This window comes from Hippichthys cyanospilos, chromosome 3 (genome assembly GCF_059441005.1).
Source record: "Hippichthys cyanospilos isolate Australia breed blue-spotted pipefish chromosome 3, RoL_Hcya_1.0, whole genome shotgun sequence".
Classification (NCBI taxonomy): Eukaryota; Metazoa; Chordata; class Actinopteri; order Syngnathiformes; family Syngnathidae; genus Hippichthys; species Hippichthys cyanospilos.
In genome coordinates this window covers 13067620-13095228 of record NC_142371.1, presented here as the reverse complement: position 1 = coordinate 13095228, position 27609 = coordinate 13067620, and the positions used below count along the sequence as shown (strand labels likewise).

General features: G+C 38.0%; 1 protein-coding gene across 2 annotated transcripts; it reads left to right on the top strand.

The window, feature by feature from the left end:
* Positions 1-754: 754 nt before the first annotated feature.
* has2 (hyaluronan synthase 2) lies at positions 755-27609 on the top strand. 2 transcript variants are annotated; one of them, XM_088411030.1, is made up of 4 exons: positions 755-886; positions 23922-24548; positions 26472-26573; positions 26680-27609. In XM_088411030.1, exons 1-4 carry the CDS (start codon positions 866-868, stop codon positions 27607-27609), a joined length of 1680 nt encoding a protein of 559 aa, XP_088267156.1. In that variant the 5' UTR covers positions 755-865. The 2 variants fall into 2 exon arrangements, with proteins under 2 accessions (XP_088267156.1, XP_088267157.1); XM_088411031.1 differs by lacking the exon at positions 755-886 and adding an exon at positions 22073-22093.

The window sequence follows — 27609 nt, the reverse complement described above, 5'->3', positions numbered from 1 at the left end:
GCATCAGTTTCAAGCATAAGTCATGCCAATTACTATAAACCATCAGTCTGAAACTTGATCATTGTTTTGACGCAGCCAAAATGCATACTATTTATAATTGAGCTAATCTTTTAAAGAAAAAAAAGGTAAGTCACGATCCTTCTCTGCCCTGATGAAAGTAGACATCCCTCCCGCTTTCTCTTAATGAGCTTGAATGAGTGATCCCCTACACCGCCCCAACCCCTCTTCCTTCTCTCCTCCTGCTTGTCAGTCCCCCCCCCCCCCCTCCCAAAACTACCCCTCCTTTTAAAACAACAAGCCAGCCTAGTGCCGGCCGGTAAAGGGGCTCGGGGGCAGCTGAAACAGCACCACTGACTTGTGGCCACTTCTCTGCTCTGAAATACTTGGATGCTGGGACAGACTATCATCACACAAATGCCACAAAGGGCTAACAAATACAACTTCGAGCCCTTCAGTGATTCCTGGATGATTTTTTTTCTTCCCATTTTGATAATGATTGACGCTCAAATTTGACAGCTTCTCATATTCAAGGCTTTTAAACCATGTATGAATACGTTGATGGAGAAAAACACCTTTTTTCATACGGTCAATTTTGGGTGATACATCTTTACGTTGATGCCGAAATTGACTGATTATGTATACAGGATGCATGAGGTGCCGTGATAGTGACGCGTGAGAATAAATGAGTTATTTTTCGTTTTTTCGTTTTCTTTCTTTTCCCTCTCTCTCTTTTTTAATCAACAATTGAGAGGATTCATGAGAGCCACCCAAGTGTCCTGTGAAACTTTAGCGAGACTTTCCCTCTCACTGGAGCTGTACCGCAAGCAGAGGAGTTGACGACATCTCTCCACCGAGGACCAGCGGAATGGGCGACGGCTGCTTCAAAGTAGGTGACATCATTAGGACTACCGGTCAAGTCTACTGCGCTTCGGATAGTTAGGCTATTCTGCTTTAAACAATGATATCTGAAACCCGTGAAAGTGAGTTGTGCTGAAAGCTTGGGAGGATTTTTTTTCAACGTTAGCGCGCACGTGCGTAAAAGCGCATCGCAGAGAATTGGAGGTCATTGCTTTTCTCAAAATACCAAGTGAATGTTGTTGTTGAAAAATGCAAGTGTAACCGACTCTTTTCATCATGTCAGCCCGCACACGGCTGAGCCAGTAATTAAAACCAGAGCATACGTGGAGTATTTGGCCGGAGACGTCAGCAGCATGTACGTCATTAAGTTAGCGGCGCTCACCAATGGGAATGCTTGGTTTGGGTCCAGTTGACGTCAACGACAGGGCGCGTATTCTGACTTGTTTTATGGAAATCACGTCGGCTTTTTCATTCATTCGTTTTCCGTACCAGTGTGCTGCACCCAAACTAACTGTATCCGGTTTAACAGTACACACATAGTATGGTCACTGATCTTCAGAGAATTCTTCAGTCTTTAGGCGTCGGAGTTTCTTTCAACATCGTTTATATCACTATTTGAAAAGGTTGCAGCTTGATAACGGTTATACTTTGGAGTTTAAAGGGCAAATGTGCAGATAATTGTAGATGTAGGCAACAGTATGGTAATAAAAATATGTATTAGATGCCACCTATCCAGTAATTAAAATAATTTACGACTATGATATTTACCTAAGTATGTAATAACTGCCGTTATAACTTATGGATAGACCCACATTCAACCAAAATAGCTCTATCACTAACATTGTAACGGCGTTCCTTCATTATTTTTAATGCCAGCAGCAGTACATCACAGCCCACAGAAAATTCACATTTGAATCTAATTGATGGGAAAAAATGTGATATTGTTCTCAGCCTAAACAGAGTCAAATTTACACTTGGAATATTAAATATTTATATATATATATATATATATATATATATATATATATATATATATATATATATATATATATATATATATATATATATATATAAATAAATATATATATATATATATATATATATATATATATATATATATATATATATATATATATATATATATATATATATAACTTGTATCATAAACAAGTCAAACAAAACATCAAATAACTCACCTTCATTTCACACTAATGAATTCTGAAGATGTATTCCTACTCTACTGGCCGGGGGAGGCAATGTTACTCAACAATGTTTAAATACCACACAGTTATAGAGGGAAAAAAGATTATGTGACTCTAAAAATACTATACCAATTTTACTTTGTGTATTGGATGATTTAATCTAATTACACCCAGTAGTCTTTTCGTAATGTTTGTAGTGTATATGTCTAATGTTCAACTTTATAGTGAGCAAACCCAAGTGAATGCCAACATATTGTCCTTGTCAGCCTTCCGAGGATGCTGCAGACTAGTGGTACTGTAAGGATTTTCTCATGTACATTTTAATGCATTGCAGATGTCTGTTAGTACGCTGTACAAGGAAGGCGGTGCCTTAAAGTGTTAGAAGTCTTGTTCACAGTCAAACACTCAACTCATCTGTGCTGCAGGATGTGCATCTTAATAGAGCAGAACACAGTTTGCTGTTTAATAGTGGAAGGCGTTCTATGTCTGTTCGCCATTAGGGCTCCCAACACTCTTGTGCCATTAGCCCATGCAGAGTCCTTCAATGCATAGGCCTCAGGGCTTTTAAGTCACGACGACTGAAGTTAGAAGAATCCCTCCAAACTAAGTAGAGGTATAAAGGCAAGCACTTCACCTACCTCATCTATTTTGTGTCCAAGCAGTATTTTTATTTTTTTCACTTCCGTTTCCAATTTTTAGTTGGAATAGCATTTATGCAGCCCAGTCGTAGTGGAAATTTGATGCGTGTGAGATTCTAACTGAGCTGTGATGACACCACTGAGGTTAAAGAGTAACAGCACAGGTGTCAAATTCAAGGCCCGGGGGCCAGAACCGGCCCGCCACATCATTTTATGTGGCCCGCCAAATGCTGATTTGATTTCAAGTTTCTAGCTAAACTTGCAGGTTGTCTTGAAAAAACAAAACAAAACAAAACAATTTTCAGTTCCAGATCTACCTTTTGAACAGTTTTACCAGCCTCTGATTTCAAAACTAGGTAAGGATGTAAATAAGCAAAAACAGCATTTATTAGACACATTTTTCTATTTTTAAGTCCTAAATTTTAAGGATTTTAGAGAAATTCAGGGGTACGTTAAAACTTAAGCAATGACTCACTTTTTTAGACTATTTTTAGATGTATTCCGGCCCTCTGACAGAAACTGTAACTACAATGTGGCCCACGATAAAAATTAGTTTGACACCCCTGAGTAACAGCATGCTGGAAAAATCACCCAATGAATATATACACTGGTGCTTTGGATGGAAACTTGTCATTCTGCAAAACACCTACAGCAAAACATTTAAACCTTCTAATTGCTGCTATTTATATTTTGTCTTCTAAGTGATTGTGACTTACGTATCTTATCTCTTTCCCAGTCTGATAAAACAAGACAATATAAATAGAAATTTAGACAAAGTAGCCAGGAAACAGTTGCTTCATGAGATACTGATAGCAGTGGATTTTCAGATAATACAGTTGTCAGTGCTGCAAAAGAAACACGAAAGTTGGGCCCATAAAAGTGTAGATAATTTAAAGGTTTGATGAAATAGAATGTGAGTCCCGTTAGTCAGCAAGAAAATTGTTCTGTAGGTCTGGTCTAAAGGCCAAATATGCTTAATAGCTACCAGCATAATTTTACCAATGGAAGCACGCTGATTCCTTATTGAATATAAATGAGGGACGAACTAATACGGGACAAAAAGATGATGGGAGTGGGATTATGCAGTAGGAAGAAAAAAGAAAGACCTCTAACAGAATTTATTTTTTTGTTTCAATTTTAATGTAGCTGACCTCAGTTTATTTAGCACGTCCAACCCACAGTTTAGAGTCCCAAGTTCAATTCCAGCTTGCTCCAGCCCTCCTGTGCAGGGTTTCCATGTTCTCCCCAAGCCCAAATGGGCACTCTGGCTTTCTTCCACACTTTTTCCTACTCTAAAAATATGATTAAATATGAAAAACATATTAGACACTCTAAAACGTCCCTAGGTGTGATTGTGTGCGTGAATGATTGTTAATCCCTGTGTGACCTGCAATTGGCTGGCATCCAGTTCAGGGTGTTTGCTGCTTACTGCCTGAAGACAGCTGGGATGGGCAGCTTCAAGCCAGCGAACCCTAGTGAGGATAAAAAGCTGTAGAAAATGGATGGATGGATGTCCTCTAAAATGAGACAGACACTAGGGTTGTAGTCATTCAGAATGGGAGCAGGATTGAATGGAAGTCATTTTCAGCGTGAAGGACAAAATGTTTTGTTTAATTTTTTTTATGGTCCAGAATGGGATGATATTATATCTGTGGTAGTGGAATGGGCAGTGAATGAAAATCCACTCCCGTGTCATGCAATCCCGTTTTTGCACAGGGCTGGCCCATGATTTCAAAAGTAAATGTGTGATGATCATACTTAAGATTTTATTGAGTTCACAGCTGTAACGACCCTCTGACAGAAACGATAACTACAATGTGGCCCACAGTAAATATGAGTTTGACAACTGTTTTAGGGGGTCTATTTATTTATCAAAATGTTTTATAACTATGTGCTGCTGAGTGAGTGCGCCATGCTCAGCACTGGGGAATAGCCAGTATACCAGATTAAAAAACACTCTAAATTAGACTTGCCCCAATTCCAAAAATTAAGTGCATTGGGGCACAGCAACCCTATGTGTTTCTGTAATGTCCCAACACAGCCCCCAAACACAAAAAACAAGTTTTGCACAGGCAAAAAAAATAATTTTTTTAAAATAAATAATTTTTAAAATATAAAATAAAAAGGCACATGGTCACCAGTTTACTAAAACTTTGGCCCTAAGTGATTTTAGATACAGTGGGCCCCCGTGTTACGAACTTAATCCGTTCAGCGGCTACGCTCGTAACTCGAACTGCTCGTATGACGGGCAATCCAAACCTATGTTAATTCGTGAATGCGTGCAACGCGTGCAAAAACCTTAGGTAAAAACATCACGACTTTATACACATATTAAAAATGAGTAACATAACCTACTGTACAGTCAAATTAAATAACATAAATATACAAAGGAAAAATGGCATTTACCTTTGGGGCGACGTGACTTGAGCTGGGTGGAGGCGGAGGGGAGCAGAGACCAACCCGCAGAATTTATTGATTTATTTTCTTAAACGGGAACTTTTCTCAAAACTAGAACATATCACCGACAATTTCCTTCTCTTTAATCCATAATAGAAGAAGCCTCTCAATTTTGTTGTCGATCGAGGTCCGTCCCCCGGCAAGGAAAGTCTTGCCCTTAGAAGATTGCCGAGCGGTTACGGCCACACTCACGAGCCATGTGTGCGCCTCCTTCGTATTTGTTTTTTTTTTAATTATCTCCTGCTTGGTTTCTATTGTCATCATCCTCTTACTTCTTCCTTTACCGCCACTTACAATTTTAGAAGCCATGTCTAACAGATAAAGTTTGCAAAGTCTTCACAACATTCCTTCCTTCCATTTTTCACTCATTTTCTCTCCTTCCTTCCGTAGCGACCAGCTGCGCCATCAAGCTAGATAAAGGCGTTCGGCCAATAGCATATCGGCATTTCTGTGATTGACGTGACGCCGGCCAATAGCATCTCCGTGAGTGAGACCGTGACTGACACCGTGACTGAGACAGTGACTGTGACATTGTAAGAGCAATAGCATATCAGCGTTACCGTGCCATGCATGAGCAGATGCTTTCGTTAATGTAGCAAAGCGAGGTCAACTGTACGTACACATTGACTGGCAATGCGTGGCGAAACCATAGTTAAAACCATCACGAATTTAAACACATATTTTAAATTAGAACCATAATCTACTGTACAGTTAATATAACAAGTATGGATAAACAAAGGATAAATGACATTTTCCTCTGGGTCGACGTGACTCGAGCTGAGTGGAGACGGAGGTGAGCAGAGACCAACCCGCAGAATTTATTTATTTATTTTCTTAAACAAGAACTTTTCTCAAACTAAAACATATCACCGGCGATTTCCTTCTCTTTAATCCATAATAGAAGAAGCCTCTCAATTTTGGTGTCGAGCGAGATCCGTCCCCCGGCAAGGAAAGTCTTGCCCTTAGAAGATTGCCGAGCGGTTCCGTCCATACTCACAAGCAAGGTTAACTATGCACGCGCCTCCTTCGTATTTTTTTATTATCTCCTGCTTGGTTTCTATTGTCATCATCCTCTTACTTCTTCCTTTACCGCCACTTACAATTTTAGAAGCCATGTCTAACAGATAAAGTTTCCAAAGTCTTCACAACATTTTTTCCTTCCGTTTTTGACTCATTTTCTCTCCTTCCTTCCGTCCCGACCAGCTGTGCCATCAAGCTAGATAAAGGCGTTTGGCCAATAGCATATCGGCATTTCTGTGATTGACGTGACGCCGGCCAATAGCATCTCCGTGAGTGAGACTGTGACTGACACCGTGACTGAGACAGTGACTGTGACATTGTAAGAGCAATATCGTTCAACGTTGCTGTGACATGCTTTAGCTACTGAATTAGATGACGTGGCAAATCGAGAAAATATGAACAAATACAATGGCTGGCATGTCAAGATTGCTCGTAAGGCGAATGGTCTGTGCGTAAGTGGGGGACAAAAAACTCCGCGGACCACGCTCGTAAGTCGAAATGTTCGTAAACCGGGGGCCAACTGTACTATCGAAACTGGAACGTGCAAAAGTGGACCCCAAGACAGACTGAATGTATGCAGAATAGTCCATAAAAATATTTATTACAAAAAAAGCATGCAACTCAAGGAAACAACTCAAAGTATCAAAAGTAACTACTAAGGTTCACCAAAGGGATTTAAAGTACAACCAAGAGAGACATAGCATAACTGTAGTATGTAAAAGAAATTAGTACCAACCATGTGAAGGGAACAGAACCAGCAGGAGGATGATGCCAAAATTGCAAAGTACAACCAAAAACACTCTTACGAAAAACCAGCACTCAAGAAGACAAAGTAACAACCAAAAAACACTATCAGGAGAAGTTGAATTTGAAGGAACGAGGAAGGTGTGATTAACATTGGTGGAAGATATATTAATCCAGGGTTGCCCCCCTGCTTCAGATGCACATAAGTAGTCCCGTACCCCCCAAATCTGGATTACAGAGCATTAGGAACACAGTACATTTCTGAAGCTTGAAACCACCTTGTTGACAGCAAAAGGTGTATAACGGACCTTTATATGCTCATCTTTAGTTGGCTTAAACTCAAAATCTCTCTTTTTCTTCCGTTGTTATTGAAGGCATCACAGCTTGCCTCATGACTCCTGTTGTAATTGATACCCCAATGTGTTGTTTAATGTACAGTTGTTAGTTGTTCGTCTTTAACTAGAAAACTGTGTTTCATCCACCTCATTTGTTTACTATCCGTTAACTTAGTTTCATATATGTGCACTGCACTGAAAGAAAATTGTGTTGTAGTTCATCACTTGCTTCATGTTTCTCACTTCACCAAGTTAAGTAGTGATTTACTGCTATTTACTATTCTCAAATAAATGCTTTTAGCCCAGTAGATGGCCTACTCTTTTGTCTTCTTGATGCGCTCATCATAATACAGTCGGTTACCAACGGGCCGTCCAACGAACCGTCAATCATTCCATCACTGACGGACACCCATTTTGCCCCCTGACTGCCAAATGACAAGAACACTTGTAGAAATAACGGAGTAAGCCTTGTGCAGCTGTAGATTTTGTCGTCTGTTTTCCTCCGTCGTCGTAATTGTCAGCTGTCACCCAAATGAATCCTCCAAGTTTCTGAAATGTTAAATCTGTCTTATATTTGAGGGAATGGTGGGCACTGACACATTAGGACAATGCAGTTTAGGTTTAGAAAAACAGTGTCAATAAAGTACTTTGATAATAAAATCTTTCACGGTTTGTTTTTACCTCATAGTGATTGCTGATCATAGTCATAGTCATATCAGTCATGGTTTTGGAAAGTGAAATGCATACATGTACACAATCATGCTCAACACATTCATTCTACAGGCCTAAAGTAAAACATAGTGTTTAGAATTAAGCATTAACAGATGTTTGTGTTATTCAGCTTTTTGAATTGGATTTGAATTAATATGTGTCTTGCATATTGCTGAGCAAAGCTTTCTGGGATCCCTTTCCTTCGCGGCAAAGAGAGGTGATGTCATACAAGCAACCAATGGACTTGAAAATGGTGTCACTGACAATCACTCCGATTGCCCCTTATCTTGGAAATACACATTCGTTTGTGAGCTACAAGTTAAGAAGTTGCACTGAAAGGGGCATTACCTATTAAATTAAACTTATCGAAACCTTGCTTTTTGCTTTGGCTTGGTTGGTGTGTGTGGCAGATAATTTTTTGCTCAAGTGAATATTGTTTTGTGGAACCATGACTGTGAATGGCGTTCAGAACATTGCATTCTGAGTAGAGGTAAGATCGAGCGTAAAAAATTCCAGCCCGACCTGACCCAGGCCCGCGTTATTAAAGCCTGAACCAGCCTGAGCCAGACCAATTAACTTTATTTGCGGGCCCAAGCCCGAAGCAAACCCGAAATTTCATTTTTTATTAGTGAGGACTCGGGAGCAGGAGGTGCTTTATGATAACAAATTAATGCCTTTTGTAATGAAATCTAAGTTTAACAAGACTGTATAAACATTTACATCTTTTATACATTTGTGTCTGCAGAGGTTACATTAACCGACAATTTTCCATTATAGATGGATTTTTTTAAGAGTTGCGTCGAGGTGCCAGTCTTTTTGCTCTCGTATGAAAGCAAAGCACCACATTGACTACATTCAGCAAAGCCAATGTAAGTTTCTGGAGCAATTTCAATTATCAATTTGAAGCTTTTCCATACCTCAGTCTTCCCAGTGTGTGTTTGCCTTTAAAGTTCCCCTGTCTTTAGTTTATCCTTGACTAAATGCTGCTCCATAATCAGGGATACCAGGTCAAAATAGATGCGGACTTGTGGAGGGGAAGATTATTAAGAGGGCGCCGTTCACATGCGCAGAGCATGCTCTGACTGCGGCTCGTATAATAGTTAAATAGCAATTACCTTACAGCGCCTTCTCTGTTTTATCCAAATTATTTATTTTATGACAAGAATTCCTTAGTTTAGTATCCAAATTCCACACATCGTTTTAGTATACATTTTTATAAACATATATTTATGTTAAAAAAAAGGCAGCGAGATAGAGGCCCGGCCCGACCCAAACATAATGAATGACATTTTAGGCCTGACCCGGCCTGAAAATCGGGCCAGGTCAGGTCGGGCTTGGGTTTAAGATCTTACCTCTAATTCTGAGTAAGGGATGCGTGAATTACATTTTTGTTCATCTGTATGACATTTCAGAAAAACCCAGTGCACTTTTTGCCACCGCAATTCACTGATTTTGATGATGATGATGAATTGAAGATTTTTTTTTCTCTGAAGGGAAGACACAGAGATTCCGGTTTATGCTTTATGTTTTTGTTTTAATCCAATGATGGAGGTTTTATTTGACTTTAATCAGATTAGAATCAGTTTAATTGTTGAGTGTCGGAGTAATTTACCAATGACTACAATTTGGATAAACATAAAACAAAGACAGACCAACGGAGACTGAAGTAGGTACACGGGACCAACCAACTATAAATGATGGACCAGCAAAAAAAGTTAAAATGCCCACCTCTGAGTATAATAGGGAAAAGACATTTAAACACAATTGCGTGTCAGTCTGGAAAAAGAAACTCGTCTTGAATATAATAGAATCCCTTTATTTTCAGTGCGAAGAGCTGCTGCACCTGTGTGTGCCGCTATCCCTTAGCTCTAATGTGTACTTTGAAATATTATAGATGGAATAAAACATGTTTCAAAAGTAAAATACATATGCTGTAACCTGTTAAAAAACAATAGTTAAAATTAGGATAAATACATCCCAAGCAGTTTTTATCATGAGTGAAAAACACTAAATGTAATGTTAACTGTGTGTTACCGTGTGACAATATCTTTTTCTTATGCTGCTGTGTTGACAAGTTCATTGAGTGCCATTCATAAACGTGCACTGTCATTTGTTGGCACTATTGCAAACCTGCAAATTTTCATCTTTTGCCAATAGAAATCATTAAATATAAATAAATGTAAAGACCATCCTCAATGTGGTCTTGAAAAATGGTCATTCGCTTATATGGCATTTTTTCTGGCTTAGCTGCTCAAAAGCTCTTAACAATGACTACTCATTTACATACTGATGACACAGCATCAGGAGCAACTCAAGGTTCAGACCGAACTGTCAGTTACTCGAGTAATTTGTGCATGAAAACATTACCTTGTATGTCTGCCAGTTGCAGTTCCGTCAGCCTGATTCCAATCATGAGAGGGAGTGGTTCTGTGTAACTCACAACAGCACACTGTAACCTTGTTCGTGGTTGTAAGAAAGCAAGAGTGCATCAAAAGAAAGCCAGTGGCTTGCGTGCAGCAACTCTGATCATCTATCTCACTCTCTAATAACCGAAAGCAGTCAAAGCACTGAAACTAAGTCATAAACTTACGACTGTTCTCACATTTATATCAGATTTTCATCTAAATATGAGCAAGGCTTGTTCTGAAAGAGATCCAGTTCTATGCTTTGTTTTAACTTCTGAGTGCTTCACATTACAACAAGAGCAGTTACATAAATGTAATGTCCCTATGCCTATACAATAAACATACAAAGGACATATTTCCTGCAGTAAGGAAAACTTGCATTTACACTATAACACATCAGATAAAAAGAATAGAAGCTTCAGTTTATAAGGCCAATTTCGTAGTTGCCTTTTTGCACCGTTTTCTACTCAGAAACATGTTAGACACTCCTGCATCTTCCATGTACTGTCAGGAGGCCCATCTTTGCATTTAATGCCTTTAAAATACTTCCTCTAGCCCAGAGCAGATGCAAATGTGCACACACACACACACGTACACACACAAATTCTGGCACATGCATTATGGAATATCAGCCATAACCATTAGTTTTTTTTTTTCCCAAAGCAAGATTTCAGATGGGTGTGCGATGACCTGTCAGACTTATGTCAGAAATTAGACCTGATCATGATCTATACAAATTATACTGAGCACTAACGACACTCAATGTGGACACACACTATGCTGTAATGCAGCATTAACTATCATTGAGCCTTGAATCCTCTGAAAACTGGGGTTTCACGATATCCTCCTGTGTGCAGTACACAAGCATGGATACATGCACTTTCACTTACACATGCTTTGGAGAAATAAATAAATAAAACCTTACACTTACATAACCTTTTTAAGCGTTATTACAATATGTAGCAATAGTACATCACTACATTCCGGAATTCTCCAATGTGACTCCAGACTATATACTCAACATGTTTTTTTTTTCTTCCAAAACCTCCTCTTTTGTAATGACGCTGACATGTTCCATTCTCTGTGGGCTTTTAAAGTAGTCTGATTGTATGAACTAATCAGACATGATCCCATTTGGTTAATAAGCTTTGTTAGTTGAACCAATCCATTTTCTTCTTCTTAACAACTTTAGCATGGAAGCCAAGACTTCCCTCTTCCCAGCTATAGTACTTGGCCCAGCTCTCCAGTGGGGGATTTCGAGGCATTTCCAGTGCAGCCGGGTAACATAGTTTTTCAAGCAAGTCCTGGGTTACCACTCACTGGAAAGGTGTCGAGGGGGTAACATTATCAGATGCCTGAGCAACCTCTTTTATCTTCTCTTTATGCAGGGGAGTAGTGGTTTTCTTTCGGTAGAGCCCAGACTTCCTGTTGACCATAGGTGAGGATAGAAGATTGAACAGTACATCGAAAACTTCACCTATTAGTTAAGCTTTATCACTTCCAGTGCTTCATAAATACACCTTTTGATTTCCCGCGCCATCCCTTCCCTCAATTATGAACATGAACCCAGAACAACTGAACTCCTTCACTAGTAGCATGATCTCATCTCTGACATAAAGAGGTGACTCCAACCTTTTCTGGCTGAGGGCTATGGTCTCATGTTTGGAGGTGCCGATTCTCTTTCTAACTGCTTTACACATAGCTGTGAACAGCTCCAGTGAGCGCTGGAGTTTGCGACTGGATGAAGCTAACGGAACTACCGGTCCTTAATTTGCCAAAAGCAGAAATGTAATAATTAGGCCACCAAACTGGAACCCGTCCATTCTGTGGCTGCATCGAGAAAGTTCTATTCATAATATAACAACATTATGGGTTAGAGCAGCCTTGGTGGAGCCCAATGTTGAATTCAAACCCTAACCCTTACTACAGGTGGTGCATTGCAAATTCTAGGGTTTGGCAACAATTGTTCGAGACGCACAACCTAAAAAGTCTCTATGGAGCGTTGTCAAAGACCTTCTCCAACTCAGCAAAACAGATAGATGTAGACTGGTTGGATTAAACTCCCATGCACTCTCAAAGATCTTGCTGAAGGTGTAGAGCTAATTTACTGTTCTGCGGCCAGCACGGTAACTGAAAAAGCAGATAGTACTGGCCACATTAAGAGACACGTTCCAGATTCAGAGTATTCACCACATACCTCATATTAGTCAGGAGAACACTCCTGTCAAACAAAGCCCTTTTTTGTGTGCATTGGGGTGGGCACCGAGTATATGCTGTTACAACTAATGATGCATTCAGGTTAGGCAAGAATGTAGGTCCAAGAATCTTCCGCCCCGCCCCTCATGAGTATCTACAGAATAAAGAAAAAAGAAAAGTGTCACAACTAAAACACTAAAAGTAAATGAAACAAAGAACAACAATTTTTATCTTAGATGTCCAAATGGATTTTGTGGCTCCTGTAGTTTCAAAGTTGTAAACCCTAATATGTCCACAATCACATGCCAAACAGCGATTGTGCCAGGGACAAATTAGATAGAAAGGTTTATCTTCCTGTGTGTGAGTTTGCATGTTCTCCCCATGCTCACATTCCAAAAACATGAATGGTAGGTGAATTGGACAGTCTGATTTGTCTTAAGGGGTGCTTGAGTGCGTGAATGGTTGGGATAAGCACCAAAAAGCCAATGACCCTAGTTATAATAAGAGGATATAGGAAAAAAAAAAAAAAAGGTTTATCAGAGCTTATTGTCCAAAATCTGTGATAATTTTGTCACCAGTAGTTATTTAGACCTCTCTACTTATATTCCCTAAAATTAAAAAATGAGAACAATCACACTATTACATCAATTTTATCGGTGCTAAACTGTTTCCTCTCTACTTAGGCAATTACTACAAAATCTTAATCCCCCTTAATGGGGAAAATTCTTCGTCCATAAACTCCAAAATATTGGGGGGGAGTGTTAAAATCTTTTCAGCAGTTAATGTAGGCGCAGTTACATGTCCATATAAATCTTTTGTCATGAAGTGATTTTATTTGTAACTTGAACACCAAATTCACATTTTAAATAACAAAAGCAGTACAATTCAGAGTATAGTATAGTATAGTATAGTATAGTATAGTATAGTATAGTATAGTATAGTATAGTATAGTATAGTATAGTATAGTATAGCTGAATTTAGGCAATAGGCGAGGGACACCCTGAACTGCTTGCCAGTCAATTGTAGGGCATATAGTGTAATATAGCATAGTATATATTTCTTGTTTTTACGTTTAGGCTACCTCTGCTAAGTTCAAACGAGTTTAACTGCTATGTACTTGCTGCATCTCGACGGGAATTCCCCAAAACACAAGCGTTTCGAAACAACTGGCATTCAATAAATCCAATGTTAAAAATAGTACAAATGAATGAAATTGGTGTTAGCACATACAATGATTTCATAGAATGCCTTTATCATTAATTGTGCACAGGTATACAATGACACTGGGAGCCCTGCTCTGATTGGTGCATATTAATAATATGAAAAATAGAATAAATAATATATAAATGAAGAATAAATACAATAAAATAGCAATCATATTTTCATAGGAGTGCAATCGTTTTTATTTTCACTGTGTTCTTATTTTAATATGATTCAGTGTTAATTGCTCTTGGGAAAAACCTTATCTCATTGTGTTTTTCTGGCTATTTTGAGCCCTGTATTTCCAACCAAAATGTTATTGAAATCAAAATATGTTTTGTATTTAAGACTCTTTAATACAGGCACCTTTTGCTTTGATTACAGATTTGCACACTTGGCATTCTCTCAGGTTAATGAGGTAATCACTTGAAATGGTTCTCCAACAGTCATGAGGGAGTTTCCCGGGCGCCTCTGGACTTTCGTCGCCTGCATTGCCTTCGCTCTACAGTCCCACTCATCCCAAACCATTTCAAATGCGTTTAGAGCAATGTTTCTCAAATATTTTTCGCAACCCGCCGAAAGAGAAAATATTTTGCATCCCTCCATCGCTATGATGATCATAAATCAAATCATTGTCGATGAAAATTGTACAAACCTCAAACCTATGCAGTAATTGCCATTCATTGAACAAAAAAGTAAAAATATATGAAGGTTTTTATATATATATATATATATATATATATATATATATATATATATATATATATATATATATATATACTAGAGTGATTATTGTACTACTATTTGAACCATTTGATGCTGACAAAATGTCAACTCATAAGTTATAAAAGATTTAAATTTATCTGGAATGTTAACACAGAACCAACAATATCTTAAACAATTTAACCTGAAAAAAAAAATAAAACATTGTGCTGTTTTCAAAACGTTAAAATGATTTGAAAAATAAACAATTGACAGCAATTTAAAAAGTTTATGACTCCAGCACAGACCTAGACAATGAGAGCACCACCACCTAACGCTGTGCATATGCAATTCCTTTTCACACAGCAAAAGCAAAGCGTATTCCCTAGGGCCATACACACCCATAAAATATAATCAACATAAAGTGTCAGACCTGTTTTAAAAATTAAATATTATAAACAAATATTTGTCTACAAAAAATATTCACAATTTAGTGTCTTCTTTTGCGATTACAAATCATTAACTTAATTAGTAATAAATATTTGTTGGGTCAGACCTGTTTTCAAAAAGATAGAATTATGAATAAATATTTGTCTAGAAGCTGAAAAATATTCAATTTAAAGTGTCCTCTTTTGGGCTCATAGTAGAGATTTAAATAATCCAACATTTATTTTTAAAGAATTTTTGCATGTTATTTTGTGTTATTTAAAATCTTGGAATTCCTTCAAGTACCCATAGGGGTACTTGTACCCCATTTGAGAGACACTGTTCTTAACTACGTTTACCATCAATTCAGTTGTTTTGAATCCATCTGAAATATAATCTTACTCTCCACCCAGATGAGGTTTGCTCAATTGTGAACGTGTGAAACTGCATTAAAGGTAGTTTCACTAAAGAGGCCAGTGGTCTTCAAATGGGGGGGGGTGTGGAATCAGCAGGTATCAGCAAATCTAGTTTAATGCTTTCTAATGCCAGGAACAGTACATTTTTCCTTTCAAATGAAGAGGACAATAACTGGAACATTAAATGACATTGCTGAATAAGTACCATCACATTAGACTAATAATGAAATAGTCGCTGATGTATCTCCAAAACATCCACTTTTCAGGAGACCCCAATAACTCCATGTTTGTTCAACTGGAACAAACATTCTCAACAAATCCCTCACAAACTAATCTGCCTCCTACTGCACGCATACAATATCTTGCACTAAAAATGTTTTTTTTTTTTTTTTTTTTTTGCACTACATGATATTCTGCGCTACATTACTAGCACCATTGTTTCTGTTGTTTATTGCTATTTATTTATTGCTCAATTATGGAATGTTGTCTGCTGCTCGGGGAAGTGAACAGAATAAGAATTTCCTTGTATGGTACAACTATGCATATGATAATAAATCTCTTGATTCTTGAATCTGTTAACATCATCATAATCACCATCATATAGAGCCATATATCCATGTACTGCCACTTGTATGAGGTTGGGTCACGCGGGCAGCGGCTTAAGCATGGAAGCTTAAGACTTCCCTCTACCCAATCACTTCATACAGATTCTCTGGAGGGGGATCCAATCATATAGACTTTTGGGGAATGATGTGACCGATGAGGTTTTGGCGCAGGCGATATGCAAGCACAGCATGTGACAACGTTTTCATTTTGAAAAAGAACAATAAGTAGTGACCAAGTCAGCAAGACATATTCATGAATTTGAGGTTAATGAATGAACTGCAAGTTGCACATTCTCTTGATGTACTGGCGTATGCTTTTACTGTCAGAACCGCTTCATTTTATGTCACAGGAACTTAGGCCAAGTTTAGAGGAACGGCTGAGTTTCTTTGTCTGCCATTTGTGTCAACCTTCACACGAGGCCAAATTGCGATCTGACCTTTGTTTTTTATCATAGACTAAAAGGACTTCTGACATGCTACAAAGAACGAATCCTCCTTACGAGTGTCATCTTTGTCGTATCACTGAATTCACACATATACTAAAAGTTTGACACCTTGCAGTTTGTCACCATGTTTACAGCATTGACACGGCAGCAAATTGTGAATGCCAGTGGTAAAGAAAGAGAATTTAACACTTTGTTTTCACAAGAAAATCTGGACAATTTCATATATGTGAAGTGCTGACCATAAATAAACACCAAAGTTACAGAGCAACAAAATGTGTTTATTGACTATGTAAGTTTGCAAGCCATCCATGGATTTTTCCAATTTGCATCTACAGCTGCAGCTCAAAAACACCCTGAGAATGTAAAGTGAAACACAAACTCCTCTGAAGGTGTTAATTCTTCTTTGTCAGACATATGGTGTACTGCTACAACGTTTTACTTGTTTCTTGACCTATTCTAGTGTGGCTAACATTTATCCCATTATGATGTTTAAATGAGGTATAACTATTTTGATGGGTGTATTTGCTCCAAGCAAGCGGCTGGTTTCATTGAAAGTAATTCCAAAAATGGGGGGGGTAAATGGGTTTGTTCTGCTCCAATTGTCTTATAAAACGTTGTACTAATACAATAGATGCTAACACACAAAAGCTGAAGGGGATCTAGGCTGATGTGTATATTATATAAACATACAATTTGCTTAGTTCAAATGAGCTTTATGTGTGCATTTGTCTTGAGCGAGCATGAATAGAGTGTGCATGAGAGTTCTTGTAAAAGAGAGTCTGACATTAATAGCCTCAACATGTGCCAGAGAAGGCCCGCAACTCCTTGGGGCCTTCTCATCAAATAAAGAAATGAAGAGGGCATTATTTTTGGATATTTCTGGACTCTGCTGTTGGCCTTTTCACTCCATATCTAGTACCTTAACAGCACACTTTGGGACTTTCTGTATTTTCTTTTCCTGTCAATCAGCGATGCACTTCCCTTTTTTGTCTCCTCCCCTCATCTTTTCTTATAGGTAGTGTGTAAAGAACTCAAAATGACTCCCACCTAGTTTATTTAATCATGTTTTTGAGATGCGCATTTTATGCTGTCCTTAATCTTGGGGTATAGACTACGAAAACAATATACTCTGGAAGGAAAAAGAAAATATAGTGCCATCACTGCCATCACCTTTGGCAATTCAGCGAAGCCAGTCGTTAGGGCTCGTAATAAAACGATAATCCGTATGGATTCCAAAAGTTTGACACCTTGCAGTTTGTCACCAACTAAATAAAGCTGTTCATTCAGAATAGTTTCCTATTTTTCTCAGACTATTATCAAAATGGTATGGAAAGAACCTTTCATTTGAAGTCTGCGGTCATTTTAGTAGCAGTCTAATCTGTACATGATCAAAGTTGATTACAATGGAGAGTTTACACTTAAAATACCATTTTACTATAAACTAAAGGAATTCTAGGCAACACACCTTTATACTATATATATTCTATACTATATATAATATATACTATATATATACTATAATATATACTATATATAATATATACTATATATTATCTTTATGCCGTCCTCACTCCAAAGCGTCTGTTTTTTCCCCTGCTAGACGGCTGGATAACGACGTTTCAAACAACCCAACTGTCTTTCCTTTTGCTCTGCTTTATTTGAACCATGGCCATTGACCAGTACTCTCTTTAGGTCGCCGTAAAACTAGAAAAAAAAAAACACGTAATCAGCCAATGATACATAGCGCCTCTCAAGCTAACAAGTTGCACAACCAAAAAATACTTATTTCCAATGTCTCTAATGGTAAACAAAACAGAGGAAGTGTCATCATTTTGACAACTTGTGTACTTACGAACAATTCTCGTCCGAGGCAAAACAAAATAAGATCAGCAATCATTGAACATTAACCGGTCGTCTTTGCGTGCTGCCACATTGGAGACCTCACGTCTACTGAGAAAAACAATATTTCGAAGTAACCAAAAGAGGGTGCTCTAAGTCTATGTACAAATCTAAAACATCAACAGCTTATTCAATTTAGATATTTAAAAAACATATTTCTAATAATATATTTTAAAACATTTTGAGTACAGCCATTGATTCACATTTCTGCAGTTCTATTTCATAGTTGTTTCATAAACTGACTTCTTGAGCAGCAGATACACACATTTGCCAGACTGGTGGGAAAAAAACAGCTGATAAGCCGCACTGGACTATAAGCCGCAGGGCTCAAATCATGAGGAAAAATTTGCGGCTTATAGTCTGAAAAATACAATATATATATATATATATATATATATATATATATATATATATATATATATATATATATATATATATATATATATATATATATATATATATATATATGTATAGTGGACCCCCGTGTTACAACGTCCCTGACTTACGTTATTTCATGTTGTGACCTGGAATACCTGGAATGACCTGGAGTTTTTTCATCCCCTCTTGAGGACATTTTCCCGGATTTGCACCCAAAACAACTCATGACCCTGGGGTCTTGGCTGTATTTGTGTTGTTTTGTCTCCATCTGCAGACGTTTTTAGGTAATTACACTTATTTTCAGTTGCCCTCCCTGCAAGAGTCATTACAATTCTGGTCTGCTATTTGTCGGCGTCTCCTCACGGAGATGGTGGTCTGCTATTGGTCGGCCTCACTTGTTTCAAAATGGCGGAACGGTAAAGTTTTGTTCGACTGTGAATGGTTACAAAACCGTATTTGAAGTGCATTGTACTGCTTGATTAAAAGTTGTAAGGGTTAGCCATTGGTCTCAAGATTGCTAGTGATGTTAAAGAGAGAAGTAAGAAGATGATTTATATGGAAACGATGCTGGCAATAACCCTTATTAGGGAATATGGCCATAACAAGAAGCACAAAAAGGTAAATCAGTTCTATATTTTTTACTTATGATGTTTTCTGATTGTATTCATGTATATTACATATACGTAGCACTTACTATACTATTTTGGTACCAATTTTTAATATGTATGTACAATTTTGATGTTTTTACCTGGGGTTCTAAATGCATTAGCTATTTCACATAGGTTTGGATTGCCATACGTCATACGGCGAATTCGTCTTACGACCCCAACCGCAAAATGGATATTTTTTTTATGTGAAAAGTGGGGGTGCTACTTCATTGATTTTCGGAACCTATCTACTGCGATAAACAAGGGTTCACTGCTTGAAAATTTCACTTTCCGAGAAGTTTCTACAAGACTATGAGAGTGAAAGTCAAAGGTCACAAGTGGGAAATTAAAGGGTCTAGCTCACTCATTTTGGTTCACCTTTGGCATTGAGGTTAGGTTTCTTACCTTTAACCTTTTTCTTGTACCACACACATTTGGAGCCTGGACTCACACAATAATAGCCTTGCTCAAAACTGTTCCTGATAAAGCTCAACCCTGAACATAATGGCTTGAAGAGCTTTTAATGCTTTTTAAAATAATCTTCTTAAAATAAGAACTATGGAGATGCAGCCCAGCATGATTAACTAATTAATCTATTAGGACGTCTGTTATAAGTATAATCGCATGATAAATATAGACAAACAACCATTCGCACTCAACACAAACACACCTTGGAAGATTGGGAGTGTCCAATATACCTGCCATGCAAGTTCATGGGAATGTGGGAGAAAACCAGAAAACACTGAGAAAATCAACATGGGCATGGAGAGAACAAGCCAACTCCACATAAGAAGCTGGAATCGAACCTGCAAACTTGCTAACACCCCCCTCCACCATGCTGTCCTTGTTGCAGATTCAAATGATGAGTTCCTTCATATACTCATCAAATTTAACAACTAAACAGACATACAGAATAATAAAGCCAAATTTCTGTGTTTTACATCCCTTGCAGTCAGTAACAGACGAGATCTAAAAGATTAGAATAATCAATGACAGGTTATTTAGGAAGCAAGCTCAAGCTGCTTTACTGAGTGAGTGAGTGAGTGAGTGAGTGAGTGAGTGAGTGAGTGAGTGAGTGAGTGAGTGAGTGAGTGAGTGAGTGAGTGAGTGGGTGAGTGAGTGAGTGAGTGAGTGAGTGAGTGGTCAATCCGTCAGTCAGTTTTTAAATGCTCCACAAAATTCAAATTAAACCAGCCCAACCACTAGTCCACAGAAACTAATGTGTAGGAATTGTGTATGTACGCGTGTGTGTGCGTGTGTGTCTTTCTGCAAAGAAGGGTGAATTGTTAGGGATATAACTATTTTGTATTTTACATTTTTTTGAGTTTGTATTCAATATAGTTTTTTTGTTGTGTTTTTTTAATGAGATATTTTGGCATTATTTTTGCTGATAGTTTTTGTTAGTTCTACTCATAACGTTCTTATGAGTAAAATAATTAAAAAAACACGCTGTGTACGAAGAATCTGATACTACATTATGATTAATTTCCCGGATTTATGATTAATTAACCTTGATTAATTGCATTTTATCCATCCATCCATTTTCTATTGCCACTTCTCCTCACAGCAGTCGCAGGCTTGCTGGAGCCTATCCCAACTGACTTCGGGCTTTTTGGCACTCTGAACTGTTTGCCAGCCAATCGCTGGGCTCAGAAAGACGAACAACCGCTCAAGCACTCAATCACACTAATTGCATTTTATTCATATGAAATGATTTGATCTTAAATTAGACATGTTTTATTTGAATGTTTTTAGTGGATTGTAAATAAAATAATTGACTCTGTTGTCAGTATGTTAAACTCAAGAAAAATATATTTAATTGCATTTATACACAAAACACAAAAAACCTCTGGCCAAAAACGTAGAGGCCAGTAGTTACAGTGCCATTGCAGAATAGTTTCTTATTTTTCTCAGGCCATTATCAAAATGGTTTAAATAGTTTCTGCATGGCAGTTGAAGAGTTGGATCACATGCTGTTACCTGCAGTACATACTTTTTAACCTTTATCTTTGACGGGTAATGGTGATATAAAGTCTGTGTAAGTGAGTTTGCAAATTTGTTCAGTGTTGACATACTAGACGTAACCCTGAAGCCAGTTGGCTTTTGTTTGCTTCAAATTCATACTAGGAGTTCTGGTGCTTACTGTTCCAGTGGTTATTTGTGCTCATATGACATGCTCTGTATTTTTCAGATGGTACTGGCCAGGCCACATCATAGTAATAGGACTGTTGGCTCAATAAAGCAGTTCATTCACAAGTGATTCAGTAAATAAGACTGGCTCTTTGGTGGTTGAAAAGACAATGTTAAAACATAAATGTTTCCCTTATAAAATAAAAACTGTATATCACATTCTGTCCTACTTTAAGTGTTGAAATGTATCTAGGGAATCAGCAGCACAGTTTTGAAGGAACAGTTTCACAGGTGAAGCGTTTGCATTTTAACACAAAATTGAGAATACGTGGTGACTTTTTTACTCTCTTTATTGATCCTTCAACTTAAAAAAAATTGATTAAAATGGTCAAAATCGGTTTGTGTTGACCACATTTGTGATATGCTTTCAATATTAGTAGAATGTACAACATTAAATATTACAAAGTAGATGTTATCATACTTTCTTGCAAAGTGAGAAAGCAAGCACATATGCAGCACCAGAACACTCTAAAGCGCTTGTCTTTTTCTTCCCACGGAGATATAAACAGATGACATCACAGGGTGGTCCGCTCTACTCTGAGCCACGCTGAGTGGGTCTCCAAACTGATCTGCCAAACAGATGGAAGTAGCATTTTAATGACTGCTGGAAAGAATACTGCGAGCGGAGCAGTTTCTTAGAAATCTGTCATTTATCGCTGAGAAAAATAAATCCCAACTCTTTATTGGTACTTACACAAAAAGCAGTTCGATTGGCAAACAACCCAAACTTAGATTTTGTGTATTGGTCATTTGCCTTTTCATTGAAAAGAGGTGGAGAAAAAAAAACGTTTCCAACAATTTGTTATTGTGTTATTGTCTTGCTTGTTTCGCACTTTTCACTTTATTTGTGTTGTGCCGAGCCGATTGCATCCTTTTGGAAATGATCATTTTTTCATTTTCACCTAGGCATGGGACGATAGCAGAATCCGAAGATATGATGACCTTCAGCATAAATATCATAGTATCATGGGATAGAAAATGCGGCTCTAAAATATATAATTTTAAAAACTTTTTTTGGTAGCCATTTTTCTAGATTATATAAACATATTTTTAACAAAATATATTATACAACATGTTACAAAAACACACAAGTACTATGCAACATAATATTAAAAAAAATTGTAAATGCACAATATTTTGAAGAACGACTCATTTGAAATGAATTACCGTCGAGTGATTGTAGTTTATTCTATATCAGTCATTTAATTACTATTTGTATTAATTAATCGTACAATATGAATTCTGTCATTTCATGTCGACGAGGGTTTCCTTTTTTGACCCACACTTTAGCTCGATAGACTGCTCACGTCTTACCTCGAGAGATATCACATGAAATGAAATGCTTCATAGAAGAAACATGAAAATGTTAGCCACGTCAGCTGCAAACAAAAATGTATGCAAATTAAGTCAATCATGAATTAATTAAACTGATTTACAAAAGCTATTCATTTCAATCGAAAACGTTAATTAGATGCAAATGAGTTCTTATCTTTGAAAATCTTATGCTTATGCTAACATCTAGCAAAGGGAAATGCCTGGCACAAACAAAAATGCTAACGAGCTAAATGTATACAAGGCAGCGCTATATAACATGCTGAAGATAAGAACTAACTTTAGCTTGCATGTTATCCGCACTCACAAGTTGTTGGATCAACACACAAACTAATTTTGGGCATATTAACTTAAATGACAACATCCTTACAAAGAAAGTACAATTTGCAGACACTAGAGGGCCAAATTTCACAGAGATAGACGGAAGTGACTGCTCTCAACTGAAGCAACACCATACTTCCTCACTACAAAATGTAATATCAACAGTGGCCAGAGGTGGTGCCAAAAAACTAAGATCAAGCCAAACAAAGCACAAATGAATGAACTGTTAAACTAAATCAGTTCAGAACGGCATTATTTTGGGGTGTCGCCCAGTACCAGTTGATCCACAGGCCGATACCAGGTTACAAACCAGTGGTTGGGGACCACTGCTGTACATAATCATCCTCTGATCACGAAATGGCCATCTATGACCCTGTGCCCTCATACTAGTCAACAGAGTCTGCACTTGAGCTCTTCTCATCTATTAACAGCTTCACTCAATGTGAAAAGTAAAATCTGCAACCCCTAAAGAGTATACCACCTGCCAATATAAGGAGTGGTCTTTTTTCTAGTCTGATCAGAAAATAATTGTTTTGAGTTTTTGAGTTTTTGTTTTGAGTGAGTATTTTTTTGTATTACTGTTATTTCAGTTATTGCTTTTATGTTTTATGTACATTACAGTTACAGCTGTATTCGTTCTCAAAGTGCTATAGAAATTAATTTGTGTTCCCAATGATTAAATGTTAAATTAAAATATGTTAAGCATACATATCTTATTTGACTTTATTTTTAGAAAACTTGCAAAATGTTCTACCACGGGCATTAATTACTTTCCATTTCCCCCCCAACCTAGATGAGCGGTCACCGAGTCGTCACCTATCTGCGGATATTTGGGACCACAATGTTTGGTGTTTCACTCCTACTGGGCATCTCTACAGCATATATCATGGGCTACCAATTCTTCACCACAGCTCACAATCATCTGTCCTTTGGATTGTATGGAGCTATCTTGGTTATCCATCTCCTTATCCAGAGCTTCTTTGCACTCTTAGAACACCGAAATATGAAGCGGTCCTTAGAGACGCCCATCAAACTGAATAAGTCTCTAGCACTCTGCATTGCAGCATATCAAGAGGATCCAAACTACCTGAGGAAATGCTTGGTATCAGTTAAGAGGCTCACATACCCTGGAATAAAGGTCATTTTGGTGGTCGACGGGAACTCCGAAGATGACTTGTACATGATGGAAATTTTCAAAGAAATCATGGGATGGGACAATGTCGCCACATACGTGTGGAGGAGTAATTTTCACAGCAGGGGGCCAGAGGAGACAGATGAGAGCTATGCTGAAAGCCATCAGCAAGTCTCTAGACTGGTCCTAAACAACAAGTGCGTGTGTATCATGCAAAAATGGGGAGGCAAGAGGGAAGTCATGTATACAGCCTTTAAAGCACTGGGAAGGAGCGTTGACTATGTCCAGGTGAGAATGTGAGGCCTTATCTACATGTAACCAGGGCTATCGAAACTACTCTATTTCCCCCTCTCTACGTGTTGTCAAATTCTGTCCAATCAGAAAGATCTCACATCTCTTCAAGTCACTAGAGTTGGCTTCTGGCAGGAAATAGAGTGGATGATTGCTACACGCTAACACGGATCAGGAGGATTTCGCAAATCTCCACTTTGGTCAGAGTTTTTGAGACCTTCAATTTTAATTAAAAAAGAAAAAAAAAACTGAGCACATATATCAGATAGGTCAAGCTGGAGACGTTTACCGCCCATTTGCAAGCACCCCAGCTACATCACTCTAGACGAGTGCTTCTCAATTATATTTTGCAAAGAGTAGGAAAGAGTAAACATTTTGCCCCGGGCCCGCTCTCTGCTTCGACTATAATTAAGCTAATTACCTATTAAAAAAAAAAAAAAAAAAAAACCTACAAGAACACCTAAAACTGTATTATTTTTCACATCAACAAACAACGCAATATAAATCAATATAAATATTTTCTAATGGTTACGGGTTAATCTAATACTGAAAAAATACATTTAGAAAAAAATAAAATAATGCCAATCCTTATATTATTGCAATTATACTTCACATGGCAAAAACAAAGCCTTTTCCTTAGAGATTCACAAGAAGACAATAAAACCTACCCAGATTACAAACTGCTAAGGGTCGATTGCTCTATCCCCATGGAGACCAGACGGATGTTTGGGACCACAAGTCACGCTCCACCCAACGATCTCAGGCATGTCAGGCTCCTTTGGCGTTAACAAACACAAAGTGTTTAGTGATTTAAAAAAAAAAAAATCATATGGAGCTTCGACTCAAGACTACATAGGGCCCTAAGCAGAATTATATTTTGGGGGCCCCTATCACCACCAATAATACTGATTATTGATCATTCATCCAACTAGAATGTGAGACTGCAATCCACTAAAAATGAATGTCATTAAAGGAGACAACAAGTAGCAAGGAAATGTTTCAATTACAGCAAATATTTGGCAAATTCAGCAAATTTTACAGGTCGCCCAGTGAATAAATAGAAAATCCTTAAGTCTTAAAAGGGGAGCCTGATATATTTTTATATACATGCACATTTGGCAAAAAGAGGAGCCTGGGTTTGATTTACATTGAATAATGCCAAAGTTGTACAGTACAGAAAAAATAGGATTAAATGAAATGAAGAAAGAAACATGCATACATACAACACTTAAATATTGCCAATCAAGTAAAATAAGGAACTCAAATGCCTGAAAAACAGTTGAAACTAATGGCATTTGGTATAAAGTTGAATAATTCTATCAGAAACTGTTAGACTGCATGTATGTTTCCATCCACCTATATTTACATATATGTTCAAGAATTTCAAAAATAAATGTAAACATGAAAGCTAAAAATTTAGGCATTAAGGCCTGAAATGTACAAGAAAAAAGTTGGGTTTGCGGTTGAAGTGGGTGGATTTTTCAACCTATTGATAAAAATAAAATGCACTCTACAGAAAAAGATTTTGTGGATAAACAATTTAATTACCAGATACCAAGTTGCACATTTCGACCAGCTGTTACATCTCACATACGGGAGACGGCTCATTCTATCTCCAGTAAGAACCCCACAAATGCCCTACTCATCCCAAATAAACCTATGCAAAGTCTAGGAAAATACCAAAAGAAAGAAAACTCCACCCATCCAGTTGCACTGCGCTCTGCCTAGAATTGCACTTCACAAATAGAGCCCCCTGTCTTTGCAGGACACTTCAAAGTTTAAATACAAAGCAGGTTGTTATATCATTGTTCAATTAATTGTTGGACTTTAGGGACACAACTGGACCAAAGATAATAATGCAAGGAAAAGTAGAGCCGTTTATCTAAATCTAACCGTAACCCTGTGTGATCTTTAACCCAGGTGTGTGACTCTGACACCATGCTGGATCCAGCATCATCAGTGGAGATGGTAAAGGTTCTTGAAGAGGACCCAATGGTGGGTGGTGTTGGAGGTGATGTGCAGGTAAGGTTACCACACTACAATTTCCAACGTTTCTGCTTTCTACCATTTAGTTTATGTTATCCTCATGCTTCTTGTTTTGTCTGTCTGCCCATACATCTCTGCCTAGATTCTTAACAAATATGAATCGTGGATCTCCTTCCTGAGTAGCGTACGATACTGGATGGCCTTCAACATTGAGCGAGCTTGCCAGTCTTACTTTGGCTGTGTGCAGTGCATCAGCGGACCTTTAGGAATGTACAGAAACTCACTCCTGCATGAGTTCCTTGAAGACTGGTACAATCAGACCTTCATGGGATCCCACTGCAGTTTTGGTGATGACCGCCATCTTACAAACAGAGTTCTAAGTCTTGGGTATGCAACCAAATACACAGCGCGATCCAAGTGCCTAACGGAGACACCAATTACATACTTACGGTGGCTCAATCAACAGACCAGATGGAGTAAGTCATATTTCCGCGAATGGCTCTACAATTCCATGTGGTTCCACAAACATCATCTTTGGATGACCTATGAGGCTGTGATTACAGGGTTCTTTCCATTTTTTCTCATTGCCACTGCAATACAGCTATTCTACCAAGGAAGACTTTGGAATATTTTGTTGTTTCTTCTCATTGTCCAGGCAGTGGCGCTGATCAAGTCGACTTTCGCCAGCTGCCTCAGAGGCAACATTGTGATGGTGTTTATGTCCTTTTACTCTGTACTGTACATGTCTAGCCTGTTGCCTGCCAAAATGTTTGCAATAGTAACAATCAACAAATCTGGATGGGGGACCTCTGGGAGGAAAACAATCGTGGTGAACTTCATTGGTCTGATTCCAATATCAGTTTGGTTCACCATTCTCTTCATTGGGTTCATCTACACGACAATCCTGCAGACTAAAAAACCATTTCCAGAGTCGGAAATTCTCATTCTGATTATTGGGGCGGTCGTCTATGCCAGTTATTGGGTGATACTGTTGACTTTGTATGCAGTTCTCATCAACAAGTGTGGTAAACGGAAGAAGGAAACACACTATGACATGGTGCTGGATGTTTGA